This window comes from Ailuropoda melanoleuca, chromosome 7 (genome assembly GCF_002007445.2).
Source record: "Ailuropoda melanoleuca isolate Jingjing chromosome 7, ASM200744v2, whole genome shotgun sequence".
Taxonomy (NCBI): Eukaryota; Metazoa; Chordata; class Mammalia; order Carnivora; family Ursidae; genus Ailuropoda; species Ailuropoda melanoleuca.
Genome location: NC_048224.1, coordinates 83790036 through 83810039, shown reverse-complemented (window position 1 = coordinate 83810039; position 20004 = coordinate 83790036). Strand labels below are relative to the sequence as shown.

Genomic DNA, 20004 nt, shown 5'->3' with positions numbered 1-20004 from the left:
AGGGGAGCTGCAGGCAAAGGGAGAAGCAGGCTTCCCGCTGAGCAGTGAGCACTAGGTGGGGGTAAGGCTCAATTCCAGGACGCAGGATTAAGATAGTTAAAATGGCCAGCAAAATCCCTGGTACATAGTAAGCCCTCCTTACATGTTAGGTGTGCCTGACAAACTTCTATTCAGCTGCCATTGCTTCTCTGAAGGTGTCCCTTAGGCATTTCGATGGTGCCTCCCGTTTTTACACCGCTATTAAAACATTTATCACACTATCACTTGTTCTTTACCCACTCCCCCACGCCCCTTCTGTAAACAATGACCCTAAAAGGCCAGTAATTATTCTACACCTTGTATCTGCCAGGGATCGTCAAAATTCACTTTCTATAGGTGTTTTACAAACGTTTGTTTTTGTTTGGCCGATTCTGCTTAACGGATTGGGCGGGAGGAACGTGGTAGGAGGGCGCCGCCCACGGAGGGAGAGGGGCGTGCCCGCCCAGGGTGCACACGCTTGATATTCCCGGCGGGGCCTGAGCTGCAGCCCCAGATCAGCCCACAGATAAAAATGGAGCCCAATCTCACCCGCCAGAGCGTGCGGTGCCCCGTTACCCGCACCCAGGCCTGAAAAGGAGAGTTTCGAGTAGAGACACGTCCGGGCGGCGGCGGCGGCTGCCTCAGGAAGGGTGTCTTGGCCCAGGCCGGGGGTCCACGCCCAGCCCGCCAGATCTCGCGCCCCCGCCCAGCGCACCGCTAGGCGCCCCGGTTCCCTCCCGACGCCGGCGGGCCCGGGAGCCTCGCGGACGTGACGCCGCGGGCGGAAGTGACGTTTTCCCGCGGTTGGACGCGGCGCTCGGTTGCCGGGCGGGGGAGGGCTCGTCCGGTTTTTCTCAGGGGACGTTCAAATTATTTTTGTAACGGGAGTCGGGAGAGGACGGGGCGTGCCCCGACGTGCGCGCGTCCTCCTTCCCCGGCCCTTCGCCACCACTCACTGGCTCCTGCCCTCGGGGGGAGTCATGCCGCCCAAAACCCCCCGGAGAGCAGCAGCCGCCGCCACCGCTGCCGCCGAACCCCCGCCGCCGCCGCCGCCGCCCCCCGCTCCTGAGGAGGACCCCGAGCAGGACAGTGGCCCCGACGACCTGCCTCTGCCCAGGTGAGCGGGCAGAATCGCGGCGGCCGCCACGAGAGGAGGGCGCCCCGAGAGTGCGTCGGGGCGGGCACCCCGGCGTCTTGGCGGGGGAGCGTCTCAGCCGGCGGCCGCGACCGGGCGGGAGGAGAGTCCTCCCGTGTCCCCCACCACCGCGGAGCGCCTGAAGGAGGATGACAGGGGTCTGGGTTCGGGAGCGAGAGGAGGGAAGCCGGGAAGGGTCTTGGCTCCAGCTTGACAGGTGTCGGGCGGGTGGGGCTCGGGTCCCTGAGCAAAGTGACAGGTGCCGCCTTTCCTCCTCTAGGCGGAAAGGCTTGCAGGCGACGGGTGATTTCGAGGCCCCATCAAAGGCAAAAAAAGAAAAATGACTGACTAGTGTCTGGTGGAGAGTTTGTCTCCTGTTGAGATTTGTAATATTGCGGTGGTCGTTTGACTTTCTGTTTTGGTCTTCTGCGATGCAACAGCTGAAAGTGTTTTCCTCTGGGCGTGCACTGCATCTGAAGCCCAGTCCTGGGAGAGGCCAGCCAGGAAAGCCATGGGACGTGAAGGACAGGGTCCTGCGTGTCCGCCCCCAGGGTGCTCAGCTGAGGTGTTTTGTGGCGCTCCCTTATAACAGTGCTTTGGGAATTCAGTAGTTACTGGAGGAACATAATTCTTGAGAGGAATTGGTGTATGGGAAAAAGTTTTGTAAGACATTTAGTCTAAGTGCTTAAAAGTTTCTCAATTTTTTCTTTTATTCCCGTTGCATGAAACTCTTGTATGTTATTAATCTTCAGCTTTTTTCGTTATTTCTTTCATTTTGCCTTTGAGCCAGGAAACAACCTTGTGTCCTCTCATTTTGTTTGGTTTGGGTACAAAACTAGTGATGTTCTCGTGCTCACATGAAACTTTTTTTTTCCCCCAAGTGGTATCTAAATTTAGGCGAGTCCATGATAATGCAGTAGAACATGACAGGGGGTATTTATTCCATTGCAACATCCTATTTTTCTTGATTGTGATACTTATGGTTAAGAAGCTAAGATTGAAAGAGTATGATTGCTATTATTATTGTCAGTACTGGTTCTACTTTGAGACTTCATATCCATTGTGGGGGAAATGGGATTCCTTTCTGTCCCTCACCACTTCCTCCCCTGTTCTAGCCCATTACCAATTCTTATTCTTTCAACTTGCCAGACACTAACAGAGTTCAGACAAATTATAAAAAATTGGGATGAGCTTTTGGCATGGCCTGTGAAAGGCTATTAAAAATATATATGTTTAAATGGATTGTCTTATGGGTCAGTTAAAAATCACACTAATTAAAAAAAAAAGTCTAGAATGTTGTGAGAGAAGACAAATTTGATTTCTGATTAAGCTTTGACGTATCCAATACTTGAAAGTTTTCATTTGGAAAATGAAGTAAATCTACGCTAAAGAATTCCATGTTATCCAATTCTTATAGGGTAACCAGAAATACTGAAATTATGGCTATCACCTGGGAAAAGAATGCCTTTCTTCCCCACCCCAACATTATGTTATATACTCTTAAATGATGGAACTGTGAAACTATCAAAAATTCTCCTGTAAGTCAAAACCATACAAGATACACTCTACTCTTGATTATCCATACCCACAAAAGGTTTCACTAGTTTGGGCATTTGAACTCTGTAGATTAGCTGCTTAGCAAGGGTAAAAACTAGTGCCTGGCAATCCAGAGCGTAGCAACTTGCTTAGGGATGGATTCAGGGCTCACTCCACCTGCACTTTCAGTGACAGAGCCTGTTTCTACCTTGACAGCTGAGATCTTCTCTCTGTTGCATTACATATAGCCTAAGTGGTGAAGTCGGAAGGAAAACCTTCACTAAGAACAGCACTTCACCTTCATTGTTGATATAATCAAAAGTTAATTATGTTTTGAAGGAGGGTTGTTAGTCTGGAATAGTGGTCAAGGGCATGGATTACAGAGTTAAACTTTTGGGTTTCCCACTTACTGGCCATGACCTCGAGTGAGTACTTTCACTTCTCTGATTTGGTATTTATCTGTTAAAACAGGGGTAATAAGAGTACTTATCTAATAGGCTGATGTGTGGATTCCACTGAAACTATGCATCTAAGGTACTTTGTATAGACAAGGGTCAGAGTAAATACTCAAAAATTGTTAAGTATTCCTCATATTATTATTATTAGGTGTGAAATAGACAGTAAATGAATGAAAAGGTACTAGCCAACAAGAAATTATTGACTACCTATCTTGGCTAAGGAGGACTGAAGAGAAAAGGCTGAAATAAGCATAGCAGTAGTTTATGTTAAGTTAGTCATGTAAGAAATGCTAGTAAGTAGAGAGATTATGTGAGACCTTGATAAGTGTAGACTGCATTTTAGCAAAGTCGCTGAAACTAAGTTGATTCTGTGATATTATATATGGGCTTTCTTCTTTTTGCTGTTATTGTCATCCCTATTTTCCCATACATCTTTAGCTATCATACTTACTTAATTTTACGAAGCTGTTTCGCTGTTCTGAACTGTACGTGATTCACCAGGCCAGCTAACATCTTTCACTATGTTGTATTTGTGTTGGAAAGCCCATGAAAAAGATTAACATGTTTAAATTCTACCTGTAATTTTTTTAAAAGATAAATAAGATTTTAAAGTATTTAGTGATGCTTTTTTTCCGAACAGTGCTGTTATATGCAAACCATTGAAACAAATGTTTACTTAATTAGTTTAATTTGTAAGTATATCCCTATTATATGTCTCTTTTTATCTGGTAGGCTTGTGTTTGAAGAAACCGAAGAACCTGATTTTACTGCATTATGTCAGAAATTAAAGATACCAGATCATGTCAGAGAAAGAGCTTGGTTAACTTGGGAGAAAGTTTCATCTGTGGATGGAGTATTGGTAAGGATTTCCTTAACATTTTTTGAAAAAAAATTCTCATTTTTTACTTTTTTTTTTAAAGAAGATTTTATTTATTTATTTTAGAGGGAGAGAGAGAGAGCCTGAGCACAGGGAGGGGCAGAAGGCAAGGGAGACAGAGAATCTTAAGCAGATTCTCTGCTGAGCACAGAGCCCAATGCAGGGCTCGATCTAAGGACCCTGAGATCATGAACTGAGCCAAAAAACAAGAGTTGGACGCTCAACTGACTGAGCCACCCAGGTGCCCCCAAAATTTTCTCATTTAAAAAATAATTTTTGAATTACTGTAGATAATTTGGAAAATAGAAAAACATAAAGAAAAGCAAGTAATAATTTTGTTACCCAGAGGTAAATAATGTACATCTGATAACATTAAAAATTTTTAAAAATCTCCACATGTAAACCCCACCAAAGTATTTTAAAGCAAATTTTAGCTATCATATCTTATTCGTACACACTTCACTCTGATACAAAATACTTTTTAAAAAAACAAAGCCATACCTTATAATTTTTAATATCTTATAATATGTAGTGTTCAAAATTCCTGTTTGTTTCAGAATTAGTTTTGTTAGAATTTAGAATCTTTGATAGCATTTGATGTTTCTTTCATTTTTTTTTTCATAAGTGTATGTGTGTTTATGTAGTATTACTACTACTAATAACACCAGCAAATAATTATTAGTGCTTTATATGTACTGGGGGAATATTATAAGCATTTAAAAAATAACTCATTCAACAATCCATTGAGATATGAAATAAAAATCTTCATTTTACATGTAAAATGTAAAATCTTGATTTTTTTAGAAGATACTGAAATAGAGTGAGGTTAAGTAACTTCATCAAGGTCCCTGGCTTGGTCATTTAAAACACAGATTTGGGATCATACACATAATTATATATAGTTTCATATAATAGTTTTGTATCTTGTTTTAAATTTTTTTCTTGACATATCATGAGTGTTTTATTATGTTATTAAATATTTTTTTGGTATTTGATAATGTAGTTTCCAATGGTACTATAATATTTTATACATTAGATGTATTTTAATTTGCTATAGCTCTTACTATTGTTGGACGTTTTTCCCCCCACAACTTTTTGGCACTATAAAATGATGTGATAAATGTCTTTTTTCATAAGAATAATGCCTGGCGCAGGGTAAGTCCTTGATAGTTTGTTAAATAAATTAATGAATGAATCTGATTATTAGAATACATTTTTACAAGTTGAATTACTGAGTTAATAGCTATGAACATTTATAAATCTTTTGGTAATTATTGTTAAATTGCACTCCAGATAGACATTTTTAATGAATTTACTTTCTTATTAGCATTGTATTATTGTACATGTCTGTCTGTTTTTACTGATCAGATTAACACAGCAAAATACGTTAATGTACATCCTATAAAAATGTTTTAAAACCATTAAAAAATTCTGGTATATTAGTCCATTTGGGCTATTTTAACAAAAGACCACAGACTGTGTGGCTTGTAAACAACAGAAGTTTATTTCTTATGGTTCAGGAGGCCGGGAAGTCCAAGATCATGGTGCTGGCAGATTCTGTGTCTGTGTGAGGGCTTGTTTCCTCCTTCACAGACAGCACCTTGTCATTGGTTTTACAAGTCAGAAAGAGTGGGAGCTTTCTCAGGCCTCTTTTATAAGGACACTGGTCCCATTCATAAGGGTAGAGCCCTCATGACCTAATCACTTCCTCAAGGCCACAACTCCTAATACCTTTACATTAGGCATTAGGTTTTAAGTGTATGAATTCTGGGGGACACAAGCATTCCATGCATAGCCTCTGGTAATAAAAAAGAGAAAATGAATCCAATTTCAAAGACCTGAACATAATCTGGAACTCCTTACTAAAAAAGGAGGAATACTGAAGTATCTTGGATGAATGACTTCGGTATTATCTTTCCAAAGCATTAAATGTATACTTCCACTGATTTGGGTACTTCATGTACAAAGCCTTTTCTGTGCACATGCAGTTATAGGGAGTCACCTCTTGCTCACAAATGCTTTTAGTTTTCAGAAAATTGGGAAGGAGTAGAAGATTATAGAGGGTATTGGTGAATATCGGTAGTTTCCAATTTATGAGTGGGTTATGTTCCCAATCTCTTTGTAAGTACGATATAGTAGTTAGGCTTCCAGGCTAGTTCAAACAAAACTGTTTTTGTACTGAACTATAACAGTAATAGTTTTCATTGATTGTAGAGGCCCTTTTAGGCTTCAGACTTGACTACAAGTATGAATAAATATTTCTACTTTCTTATCCTTTGCTTTTATCCTGGCTTTGTCCTTCCATGGGAACTGGCACAGTTTACATTTCATTTTGTTGTGGAGCTCATGATGGGACTAGGGAATGTGAAATCATTCTTGGTTGTGTGCTGGAGGAAGACAAGGACTTTCGTGTTATCTTTGGGATATTGGGTACCTATTTTTTGCAGGGGTGTATGACAGAGGAGGATGTGGTATTGTCCTGTTATAATTACAGATGCTTACCTAGAAATATTACTTTATTTATTTTTATTTATTTTTTTATAATAATATTTTTTTCTTATATTGTTAGTCACCATACAGTACATCCCTGGTTTCCGATGTAAAGTTCGATGATTCATTAGTTGCGTATAACACCCAATGCACCATGCAATACGTGCTCTCCTTACTACCCATCACCAGACTATCCCATTCCCCCACCCCCCTCCCCTCTGAAGCCCTCAGTTTGTTTCTCAGAGTCTATAGTCTTTCATGCTTCATTCCCCCTTCTGATTACCCCCCTTTCTTTATCCCTTTCTTCTCCTACCAAAATATTACTTTAAGTGATAGTTAAGTTTTTGAGAGTTGGCCTGAGAATTTAATCTCTGATATACAATCATTTCTAAGGGAGAATGTGACAGAGCGTGTGCAGAGAAGCGAATGTTATGACAAAATGAACCCGTTTCTGATGCAGCTATTCCATTCTAGCTATTCTAGATAACAGTTAGCTATCTTCTTTTAAACAAGAAGAGAAATATAGTAGCTAAAGGAACTCTTTTTTGGCAGCTGAAAGTAGATGATATTTATTGGAATAGAGGGTGAGTTAAGAGGAAGGATTTGTCATCAGACTAGACTGACTCAAGTCTCAGTTTTACCATTTACTAGCTCCATGATCTTGAGCAAGTTACCTATAATCTCCAAGCCTGAGTTTTGTTATTTGTAAAAATGGCCAACAATAATTTCTGGATCTTGGAGTTAATAGTGTGGATTAAATAACTTCATGCACATAAAGCATTTATTAGTGTAAATGAATGCCTATATTAGATCATGGAACCAGAATAATTTGACTTAAGAACTACCCCGGAAAATTTTATATTACTATAATTTTTTAGGAGAACTTAAGAATCAGTTAAAATAATTGAATTTTTTTTCCTAAGGTTTTATTTATTTATTTGACAGAGCGAGACAGCTAGAGAGAGAGAAGCAGGCTTCCCGCTGAGCAGGGAGCCCGATGTGGGTCTTGATTCCAGGACCCTGGGATTATGACCTAAGCCAAAGGCAGATGCTTAATGATTGAGCCACCCAGGTGCCCCAAATGCTTGAATTTTTAAAAGTTATTTAAATTCCAGTTAGTTAACATGCAGTGTGATATTAGTTTCAGGTGTACAGTATAGTGATTCAACATTCAGTACATCACCTGGTGCTCATCACAAGTGCCCCCCTTCATCCCCATCACCTATTACACCCATCCTCCACCCACCTCCCCTCTGGTAACCATCAGTTTGTTCTCTGTAGTTGAGAGTCTGTTTCTTCGTTTGCCCCTCTCTCTTTTTTTCTCTCTCCTATGATCGCTTGTTTTGTTTCTTAAATTCCACAATGAGTGAAGTCACGTGGTATTTGTCTTTCTCTGACTGTATTGTTTTGCTTAGCATAGTACTCTCTAGGTCCGTCATGTCATTGCAAATGGCAAGATTTCATTCTTTTTTATGACTGAATAATATTCTGTTGTCTGTTTACCACGTCTTTATCTGCTCATCAGTCAGTGGACACAGGCTATTTTCATAATTTGGCTATTATAGATAATGCTGCTATAAACAATGAGGTATTCCTTTGAATTAGTATTTTTGTATTCTTGGGTAAATAGTAGTGCAATTACTGGATCATAGGGTAGCTCTATTTTTAACTTTTTGAGGAATCTCCATACTGTTTTCCAGAGTAGCTGCATCAGTTGGCCTTTCCATCAGCAGTGCAAGAGGGTTCCCCTTTCTCTACATCCTTGCCAATGCCTGTTATTTCTTGTGTTGTTGATTTTAGCCATTCTGACAGATGTGAGGTGATATCTCATTGTATGTTTAGTGTGTATTTCCTTGATGATGAGTGATGTTGAGCATCCTTTCATGTATCTGTTGGCCATCTGTATGTCTTCTTTGGAAAAAATGTCTGTTCATGTCTTCTGCCCATTTTTTAATTGGGTTATTCATTTTTTGGGGTGTTTTATAAGTTCTTCATATATTTTGATACTAACCTTTATCTGATATGTCATTTGCAAATAACTTCTCCCATTCCATAGGTTGCATTTTAGTTTTGTTGTTTCCTTTGCTGTGCAGAAGATTTTTATTTTGATCAAGTCCCGATAGTTATTTTTGCTTTTGCTTCCCTTGCTTCAGGAGACATATCTAGAAAGAAGTTGCTATGGCCAGTGTCAAAGATGTTATTGTCTGCATTCTTTTCTAGGATTTTTATGATTTCAGGTCTCACATTTAGGTCTCTAATCCATTTTGAATTGATTTTTGTGTTTGGTATGAGAAAGTGGTACAGTTTCATCTTTGGCATGTTGCGGCCCAGTTTTGCCAAGACCATTTGTTGAAGAGACTTTTTTCCCATTGGGTATTCTTTCCTGCTTTGTTGAAGATTAACTGACTATATAGTTGTGGGTTCATTTCTGGGTTTTCTCTTCTGTTCCATTGACCTTTGTGTCTGTTTTTGTGCTGGTACCATACTGTTTTGATCACTACACCTTGGTAATATAACTTGAAATCTGGAATTGTGATGCCTCCAGCTTTGCTTCTTAAGTCAGAATAAAAACCATGTGATCATTTCAATAGATGGAAAAAAAAAACATTTTACAAAGTACGATATCCATTCATGATAAAAACCCTCAACAAAGTAGGGTTAGAGGGAACATAACCTCAACATAATCAAGGCCATATAAGAAAAACCCACAGCTAATATCATCCTCAATGGGGAAAAACAGAGCTTTTCCTCTGCGGTCAGGAACAAGACAGAGATGTACACTTGCACCACTGTTATTTAACATAGTACTGGAAGTCCCTCCACAGCTATCAGACAACAAAAAGAAATAAAAGGCATCCAAATCAGAAAGGAAGAAGTAAAACTTTCACTATTTGCAGATGACAGGATACTCTATATAGAAAACCTGAAAGATTGCCAAAAAACTGCTAGAACTAATACATGAGTTCAGTAAATTCTCAAGATACAAAATCAACATGCAGAAATCTGATGCATTTCTGTACACCAGTAATGAAACAGCATAAAGAGAAATGAAGGAATCGGTTCCATTTACAATTGTACCAAAAACAATACCTGGCAATAAACCTAATCAAAGAGGTGAAAGACCTATATTCTGAAAACTATAAAACACTGGTGAATGAAATTGAATATGACCCCAAGAAATGGAAAGACATTCCATTCTTATGGATTGGAAGAACAAATATTGTTAAAGTGTCTTTACTACCCAAAGCAATCTACATATTTAATGCAATTCCTATTAAAACACCAACAGCATTTTTCACAGAGCTTAGAACAAACAATCCTTAAATTTGTATGGAACCATAAAAGGCCCAAAATAACTAAAGCAACCTTGAAAATAGTTGAATTTATAAATGCATGTGTAATGATTCTGATGTGGTATTTTTTCTTTAAAATTTAAGGGAAGATTTGCGATATTTTGTCTACAAAATTTTTTCCTTTTTGTACAAATGTTTAATAAGTCTGTAATATGTAATTGTTGTCATTAGATTAGATTGTTTCATACTGCATATAGCATATAAACAAGGGACTTTCCATTAAGAAATTGGCCAGGAATGCTGTTCATGTTGTGACTTACAGTGAATCAGTTGTTAGAATTCTGATCTTCTTTCTGCATCTTAAATGACTCATGGTAGAATGGACCTGGAGGCAAAAAACTTTTGATTATAGTAGGTGCATTTTAGCTATAGTATTTTAGGTAAATTGATTAATTCTCCTTATCTGTAAAGCAGAAATGATGTCTAAATGTCAACCTCTTAGTGTTTTGTGTGTGTATATATATTCAAGAGCTTTGAAATAGATTGCCCTTCATAGAGGCATTTGTTTTTGTGATATGGATCATTATGTTTAGGAAGATAGTTGAACGGAATAGTTTGGAATTGGAGTAACACTAGGCATTCCATGTAAGTTAAACAGTACTACAGACGTATGAAACCTCTTCATGCAGGGTTCTTCATGCAGGGTTGAAGTCCTTCTTTTGCAAATAACTTCTCCTTTCTAAAAGGTTCTTCTTTTAATAACCTTAAAAAACAGAATATTTTATGTATGTATGTATTTATTTATTTATAATAAATAAATTATATTTAGAGAGAGAGAGAGAGCATGCACATGCGTGTGGCTGGGGAGTGCAAAGAAAGAGGGAGAGAGAGAATCTTAAGCAGGCTCCACACTCAGTGCAGAACGTGCTGCTGGGCTCTATCTCATGACCCTGAGGTCATGACCTGAGCTGAAATCAAGAGTCGGAGGCTTAACTGACTGAGCCACCCAGGCATGCCCAATGACAGTTTTTTATTATCAGATATCCAGTGTTCAAAATTTTTCAGTTATTTCATAAATTTTTTTTCACATGATCTAATCAGGATTCAAATAAGGTTCATATATTGTAATTGGTTGACTTGTCTTAAATCTCTTTTTTTAAATATTTTTTTATTATATTATGTTAGTCACCATACAGTACATCCCTAGTTTTTGATGTAAAGTTCTGTGATTCATTAGTTGCGTATAACACCCAGTGCACCATGCAATACGTGCCCTCCTTAATACCCATCACCAGCCTATCCCATTCCCCTACCCCCTCCCCTCTGATGCCCTCAGTTTGTTTCTGAGAGTCCATTTATAGATTTCACCTTCTACTTCTGTCCCCCATCCCTTTCTTTTCTTACAATTTATTTCTTGAAAAACAGGATGATTTATTCTGTAGAATTTCCTACAGTGTGTATTTTGCAGATTGCACCTCCTTCGTTGTTTAACATATTTGTCTAATTCTCTGTCTTGTCTGGAAATAGATCAGGCCTCTAGTAGATCCTAGTTTGGTATTTTCCGGAAGACATACTTCAGAGATATTTTTGTGAATGCCCGTTGGGAGGCATATACCTTATGTCTCTTTTTTGTTGTGATTATTGATGACCATTGACTGGATCCATAGGGGTTGCTAAATGGTAATCTGATAACTTTATCATTCCTCTTTCAATTATTCTAATTCTGTAAAGAGAAACTTTTCTTCATTAACTGTTCTTATTCTAAAGTATAGTGACTAATATAACAAAACAAATATTATTAAAAAAATAAGGTATAGTTCATTCAGGAAAGGAAGGATAAGTGCTTTATGCTTTGCTTTTATTGACTAGTTTTGAAACCAGCACATTTGTTCTGTATGATCCTCCAAAGATGACCAGTGATTGTAATCATCTTTCCAAATATTATGTTGACAGTACCAGTAGACCAGGTTGGCTATACATAGATATTTAATAAGATCTTTACTCAATAATAATGTGACATATTTTGTAATTTCAAGAATGTTATCTAAGTGGGATCACACAGTATTTAACCTTTGGGATTGGCTTTTTTTTCACTCAGAGTAATTCTCTGGAAAGTCTTTGAAATTGTATATCAATATATTAGTGTGATAGGGCTTCCATAACAAAATACTACAGACTGGGTGGCTTAAACAACAGAAATAAGTTTTGTCATGTTTCTGGAGACTAGAAGTCCAAGTTGAGATGTCAGCAAGTTTAGTTTCTTCTGGGACTTCTCTGTTGGGCTTGCAGATTGCTGCCTTCTCCTTGAGTTCTGGAATGCTTTTCCTATGTGCACACATCCGTGGTGTGTTTTTTGTGTCCAAATTTCCTATTCTTATAAGGACACTAATCAGTCTGGATTAGGGCTCACCAAATGTCCTCATTTTAATTTATCGTGCCTCTGTAAGGCCGTATCTTCAAAAACAGTCACATTCTTGGGTACTTAGGGTTAGGACTTCAGCATATGAGTTTTCAGGAGTTGGGCGGGGGGCACAAGTCAGCCCATTGTGGTTTTTTGTTGTGTCCAGTAGTATTCTACGGCACGACTGGACTGCAGTTTGTTTAACCAATCACCCATTGAAAGATGTCTGCCTCATTCGTAGGTTTTAGCTGTTATGAATACAGCTGCTGTTAACATTTGTGTATAGGTTTCTGTGTAGATATCAGTTTTCATTTTTCTAGGGGAGTGCAATTGCTGGTCATATGGTATGGTCATATGTGTTTAATTTGTAAGAGCTGCCAAACTTCGTTCCAGCTGTACCATTTTATATTCCTACCATCAATATATGGGTGATTCAGTTTCCTTGCATCTTTGCCAACATTTGGTGGTGGTACTATTTTTTTAAAAATTAGCCATACTTTTTACTATGTAGTGATATCTTGTTGTGGTTTTAATTTACATTTTTCTGATAGCTAATGATATGGAATATTTTTAAAATAGACTTTTCTTTTTAGAATAGTTTTAGGTTCACAGCAAAATTGAGCAGAAGGTACAGAGAGTTCCTGTATACCTTCTGCCCCCACACATGCTTAACTTTTTCCATTATCAATATTGCCACAAGTGTGCTACATTTGTTACAGTTGGTGAACGTACTGACACATCATTATCGCCCAAAGTCCATAGTTGCTGAAGGTCTTCTAAATGTGCTTAAGTTGCCTTTGTTTATCATCATCAGTGTATTGTCTCTTATGTTTTTTGCCCATTTTGAGTTTCCATACATTTTCTATATACACAATTATGTCATGTCTGAATAAAGACAGCTTTATTTCTTCCTTTATAACATTTTGCTTTTTTTCCCTTTCCTGTTGCACTGGCTAAGATTTCAGTACGGTGTTGAATACAAGCAGTAAGAGTTCCTGCTCTTAGGAAGAAATCATTCTGTCTTTTACCATTAAGTGTAATGTTAAGAGTAGGGTTTTCTTAGATGTCCTTTATCAGGAAGGAATTTTCCTTCTATTCCCAGTTTGGAGAGATTTTTTTTTATTGTATCAGAAATAAATGTTGAATTTTGTGAAATGCTTTTTCTGCATCTATTGCAATGATCATATTTTTCCTTTTTTAGATCGTTGATGTGATGAATAATACTGACTGTTAAAGCAACTTTCCATTCTTGGATAAATTCCACTTGATCATGATACAGTATCCCTTTCATGTATTGTTGGATTTGATTTGCTAAACTTTTGTTAAGAATTTTTGCATATATATTCATGAGGCATATTGGGTCTGTAGTTTTCTATTTTTGGTTATGGGGTTTTTTTCTAGTGTTTTTTTTCTTTTCTTCAATTTTTGTTAGATTTTGTGATAGAATAATGCTGGCCTTATAGAATGAGCTGGGAAATATTTTGTTCTCTTTATTTATTTTTTTTTTGTAGAGTTTGTGTTAAATTGGTATCATTTCTTTGTTGAATGTTTGGTAAAACCATATGGGCCTTGAGGGAAGAAATTCAGTTTCTTTCATAGATATGGGCAATTCAGTTTTCTTACTTTTTTCTGGTAAAGATTTTATTTATTTGTCAGAGAAAGAGAGAGCTTGCACAAGCAGGGGGAGCAGCAGGCAGAGGGAGAAGCAGACTCCCTGCTGAGCAAGGAGCCTGGTGCAGGACTTCCGGGATCATGACCTGAGCTTAAGGGACTGAGCCCCTGAGGCGTCCCTTTTTTTTTTTTTTTTTTTTTTTTTTTTTTTTTTTGGTTCTCTTACTTTTTTGGTGAGCTTGGGCAGTGTGTGTTTTTCAATGAATGGGTCAATCTAACTTGTTGAATTGTTAGTGTAAAATTGTTTATAATGTTCTTTTATTGTTATACTTTATTATACCTTAATACTATTTTAATAAACTTCATTATCGTATCTTACATGGTATGTATCATATATTATTAATATAATGCATGATGAAAAGATCCTCTTTATCCCTCATGTTTTCTGATCTGAAATCTTTTTCTAATATTAATATAGACACTTAAGCTTTCTTTTGATAAGTATTTTGTATCATATACCTTTTTAAAAAAAATCCTTTTACTTTTAACCTCTTTGTATCTTTATTTACTTGGCCCTTGCACAACATGGGTTTGAAGTGGGTGGGTCCACTATACATGGATTTTTTTTTTTTTTAAGAGAGTGAGAAATAGAGCATGAGAGCAGGGTGAGGGGCAGAGGGAGAAGCAGACCCCTGCCAAGCAGGGAGCCCTATGTGGGACTTGATCCCAGGACCCTGGGACCAGGACCCGAGCCAAAGGCAGACGCCTAACTGACTGAGCCACCCAGACACCTGGATTTTTTTTCAATAAATACAGTACAGTACTGTAAATGTATTTTCTCTTCCTTATGATTTTCTTAGTAACATTTTCTTTAGCTTACTTTATTGTAAGAATACAGTGTATAATACATGTAACATACAAAATATGTGTTAACTGCATATTATTGGTAAGGCTTCTGGTCAACAGTAGGCTATTAGTTAAGTTTTAGGGGAATCAAAATTATACATGGATTTTCCCCTTCCTTCCTTCCTCCTTCCCTCCCTCCCTCCCTCCCTTTTTCCCTTCCTTCCCTCCCTTCCTTTCCTCCCTCCTTCCTTCCTTTTTTAGAGAGATACGGAGGTGGGGAGAGAAGGGAGAGAGAGAGAGAATCTTAAGCAGCTTCAAACCTAGCATGGAGCCCATTGTGGGGCTTGATCTCACAACCCTGAGATAAATGACCTGAGCTGAAATCAAGAGTCGGATGCTTAACTGACTGAGCCACCCAGGTGCCCCACATGGATTTTCAACTTTGTAAGGGTCAGCAGCCCTAACTTTCATGTTGTTCAAGGGTCAACTGTATTTAAAGTGGGTTTCTTGTAGGTAACATATAGTTGGGTCAGTCTTTGTCTCTTAAGTAGGATTTTCAGACCATTGACCTTTAATGTGATTTTTGAAATGGTTGGGTTTAAATCTACCACCTTGCTATTTGTTTCTACTTGTTTCATCTTTTCTTTGTTGCTTTTCCCTCTTTTATGCCTTTGATTGGATTGATTATTTTTTTAATGATTCCTTTTTTGTCATTTGTTGGCTTGTAAGCTATAACTTTTTTGTGTTATTTTAGTCATTGTTTCAGGGTTTATAGCATATATTTAAAACTTTTCTGTCTGTTTTCAAATGCTATATTACTGAATGTACAATATAAAAATTGTCAGTATACTTTCATTTCTTCCCTCATGCCTTTTATATCCTATTGTCATACATTTTACTTGTACATGTGATATAAACCCCATAATATAGTGTTATTATTTTTGCTTTAAACAATTATTTTTTTAAAGAAATCTAAATAATAATTTAAAAGAGAGTCTTTTTATTGGCCATCTAGCTATCATTTCCAGTGCTCTTCATCCTTTTATAAAGGTCCAGATTTCCATCTGGCATTACTTTCCTTCCTTGAAGCATTTTCCTTAACATTTTCTTTTTCTTTTTTTTTTTAATGTTTTTTTTTATTATTATATTATGTTAGTTACCATACAGTACATCCCTGGTTTTTTATGTAAATTTCGATGATTCATTAGTTGCGTATAACACCCAGTGCACCATGCAATACGTGCCCTCCTTAATACCCATCACCATCCTATCCCATTCCCCCCCCGAAGCCCTCAGTTTGTTTCCCAGAGTCCATAGTCTCTCATGCTTCATTCCCCATTCTGCNGATGTAAAGTTCGATGATTCATTAGTTGCGTATAACACCCAGTGCACCATGCAATACGTGCCCTCCTTAATACCCATCACCATCCTATCCCATTCCCCCCCCGAAGCCCTCAGTTTGTTTCCCAGAGTCCATAGTCTCTCATGCTTCATTCCCCATTCTGCTTACCCCCCCTTTCTTTATCCCTTTCTTCTCCTACCGATCTTCCTAGTTCTTATGTTCCATAGATGAGAGAAATCATATGATAATTGTCTTTCTCTGCTTGACTTATTTCACTTAGCATTATCTCCTCCAGTGCCGTCCATGTTGCAGCAAATGTTGAGAATTCGTTCTTTCTGATAGCTGAATAATATTCCATTGTATATATGGACCACATCTTCTTAATCCAGTCATCTGTTGAAGGGCATCTCGGCTCGTTCCACGATTTAGCTATTGTAGACAATGCTGCTATGAACATTGGGGTGCATATGGCCCTTCTTTTCACAACGTCTGTATCTTTGGGGTAAACACCCAGTAGTGCAATGGCTGGGTCATAGGGTAGTTCAATTTTTAACTTTTTAAGGGACCTCCACACTGTTTTCCAGAGTGGCTGTACCAACTTGCATTCCCACCAACAATGTAGGAGGGATCCCCTTTCTCCACATCCTCTCCAACAATTGTTGTTTCTTGCCTTGTCTATCTTTGCCATTCTAACTGGCGTAAGGTGGTATCTCAGTGTGGTTTTGATTTGAATTTCCCTGATGGCTAATGATTTTGAACATTTTTTCATGTGTCTGTTAGCCATTTGTATGTCTTCATTGGAAAAGTGTCTGTTCATATCTTCTGCCCATTTTATGATTTGTTTATTTGTTTCTCGTGTATTGAGTTTGAGAAGTTTTTTGTAGATCTTGGATACCAGTCTTTTATCTGTAGCGTCATTTGCAAATATATTCTCACATTCCGTGGGCTGCCTCTTAGTTTTTTTTTACTGTTTCCTTGGCTATGCAGAAGCTTTTTATCTTTTTTTTTTTTTTTAAAGATTTTATTTATTCAGTTCTCTTGCCTTTGGCGATGTGTCGTGAAAAAGGTTGCTCTGGCCGATGTCATAGAAGTTGTTGCCTATGTTCTCCTCTAGAATTTTGATGGATTCCTGTCTCACATTGAGGTCTTTCATCCATTTGGAGTTTATTTTNGTGGGCTGTCTCTTAGTTTTTTTGACTGTTTCCTTGGCTGTGCAGAAGCTCTTTATCCTGATAAAGTCCCATAAGTTCATTTTATCTTTTATTTCTCTTGCCTTTGGAGATGTGTCGTGAAAAAGGTTGCTCTGGCCGATGTCATAGAAGTTGTTGCCTATGTTCTCCTCTAGAATTTTGATGGATTCCTGTCTCACATTGAGGTCTTTCATCCATTTGGAGTTTATTTTTGTGTATGGTGTGAGAGAGTGGTCAAGTTTCATTCTTTTGCATGTAGCTGTCCAATTTTCCCAGCACCATTTATTGAAGAGACTGTCTTTTTTCCACCGGATGTTTTTTCCTGCTTTATCAAAGATTAGTTGCCCAAAGAGCCGAGGGTCCATTTCTGGGTTCTCAATTCTGTTTCTTTGGTCGATGTGTCTGTTTTTGTGCCAGTACCATGCTGTCTTTGTGATCACAGCTTTGTAGTACAGCTCGAAATCCGGCATTGTGATGCCCCCAGCTTTGTTTTTCCTTTTCAACAGTTCCTTGGAGATTCGGGGCCTTTTCTGGTTCCATACAAATTTAAGGACTATTTGTTCCAGTTCTTTGAAAAATGTCCTCGGTATTTTGATCGGGATAGCATTGAAAGTGTAGATTGCTCTGGGTAGTATGGACATTTTAACTATGTTAATTCTTCCAATCCATGAGCATGGAATATTTTTCCATCTTTTTATGTCTTCCTCAATATCTTTCAAAAGTGATCTATAGTTTCTAGCATATAGGTCCTTTACGTCTCTGGTTAAGTTAATTCCAAGGTAACGTATGGTTTTTGGTGTTATTGTAAATGGGATGGATTCCCTAATTTCTCTTTCTTCAGTCTCGTTATTCGTGTATAGAAATGCAACTGATTTCTGGGCATTGATTTTGTATCCTGCCACCTTACTGAATTGTTCTATAACTTCTAATAGTTTGGGAGTGGATTCTTTTGGGTTTTCCATATAGAGTATCATGTCATCTGCGAAGAGAGACAGTTTGTGTTCTTTGCCGATGATTTGGATACCTTTGATCCCTTTTTGTCTTCTGATTGCTGTTGCAAGGACTTCTAGTACTATGTTGAATAATAGTGGCGAGAGTGGGCATCCTTGTCGTGTTCCTGATCTTAAGGGAAAGGCTTCCAGCTTTTCCCCATTGAGAATAATGCTTGCAGTAGGCTTTTCATAGATGGCTTTTATGAGATTGAGAAATGTACCCTCTATTCCTACACTCTGAAGGGTTTTAATCAGGAAAGGATGCTGTATTTTGTCAAATGCTTTTTCTGCATCAATTGAGAGGATCATATGGTTCTTGAGTCTTTTCTTGTTGATATGATGTATCACATTGATTGATTTGCGAGTGTTGAACCATGCTTGCATCCCAGGTATGAATCCCACTTGGTCATGATGGATAATCCTTTTAATGTACTGTTGGATTCTATTAGCAAGGATCTTGTTGAGGATTTTGGCATCCATATTCATTAGAGAAATCGGTCTGTAATTCTCCTTTTTGAGGGGGTCTTTGCCTGGTTTGGGGATCAAGGTAATATTGGCCTCATAGAATGAGTTTGGTAGCTTTCCTTCTGTTTCTATTTTTTGAAATAGCTTTAGGAGACTACGTATTATTTCTTCTTTGAATGTTTGGTAGAATTCCCCCAGGAAAACCGTTCGGGCCTGGAGTTTTGTTTTTTGGAAGGTTGTTTATCACTGTTTCAATCTCTTCATAATTAATTGACCTGTTTAAAAAATCAGNTATTTAAGAAATCTATTTCTTCCTGTTTCAGTCTTGGTAGTTTATAGGTTTCCAGGAAGGCCTCCATCTCTTCCAGATTGTTTAGTTTTTTGGCATATAGCTGTTGATAAAAGTTTCTAATAATCCTTCCAATTTCATTGGTGTTGGTTGTGACCTCTCCCTTTTCATTCATAATTTTATTAATGTGGGTCCTTTCTCTATTCTTTTGGATAAGTCTTGCCAGAGGTCTGTCAATTTTATTAATTCTTTCAAGGAACCTGCTTCTAGTTCTCTTGATCTACTCTACTGTGCTCCTGATTTCTAATTCATTGATTTCTGCTCTAATCTTGGTCAACTGCTCTCTTATCAGTGGGTTAGGCCTGTCCCTCTGTTGCTGTTCCAGTTTCTTGAGGTGAGAATATAGAAACTGCATTTTAGATTTTTCTATTCTTTTGAGTGAGGCTTGGATGGCTATGTATTTCCCCCTTAGGACTGCCTTTGCAGTATCCCATAGGTTTTGGACCGTTGTGTATTCATTCTCGTTGGTCTCCATAAATTGTTTAATTTGTTTTTTGATTTCCTGGTTTATCGAGTCATTCTTGAGCAGGATGGTTCTTAGTCTCCAAGTGTTTGAGTTTCTTCCAAATTTTTCCTTGTGGTTGAGTTCCAATTTCAAAGCGTTGTGGTCTGAGAATATGTGAGGTNAGTTCCAATTTCAGAGCGTTGTGGTCTGAGAATATGCAGGGGATAATTTCAATCTTTTGGTATTGGCTGAGACCTGTTTTGTGTCCCAGAGCATGATCTATTCTTGAGAATGTTCCATGGGCATTTGAATAGAATGAGTATTCTTTGGTTCTGGGGTGTAGTGTTCTATATATATCTATGAGGTCCAACTCGTCAAGTATGACATTCAAAGCTCTTGTTTCTATGTTGGTTTTCTGCTCCGGTGTTTTGTCTATTGCTGATAGTGGAGTGTTGAGGTCCCCTACTATTAACATATTTTTATCTATATGTCTCTTTATTATGGTTAAGAGTTGCCGTGTGTATCTTGCTGCTCCCCTGTTAGGGGCATATATATT

General features: G+C 38.2%; 1 protein-coding gene across 3 annotated transcripts in view; it reads left to right on the top strand.

The window, feature by feature from the left end:
- The first annotated feature begins 761 nt into the window (after positions 1–761).
- The window catches only part of RB1 (RB transcriptional corepressor 1), a 155243-nt gene continuing 136000 nt past the window's right edge, over positions 762–20004 (top strand). For 2 of the 3 annotated variants that reach the window (XR_004626733.1, XM_034665175.1), the window contains exons 1-2: positions 762–1135; positions 3880–4006. Coding sequence is in view for 2 of the 3 variants with exons in the window: in XM_034665175.1 (XP_034521066.1) it covers positions 999–1135; positions 3880–4006 (264 nt within the window). In the remaining variant the exon portion in view is untranslated. The remainder of the gene's footprint in view (positions 1136–3879; positions 4007–20004) is intronic. The other variant, XM_034665176.1, reaches the window with a different exon arrangement.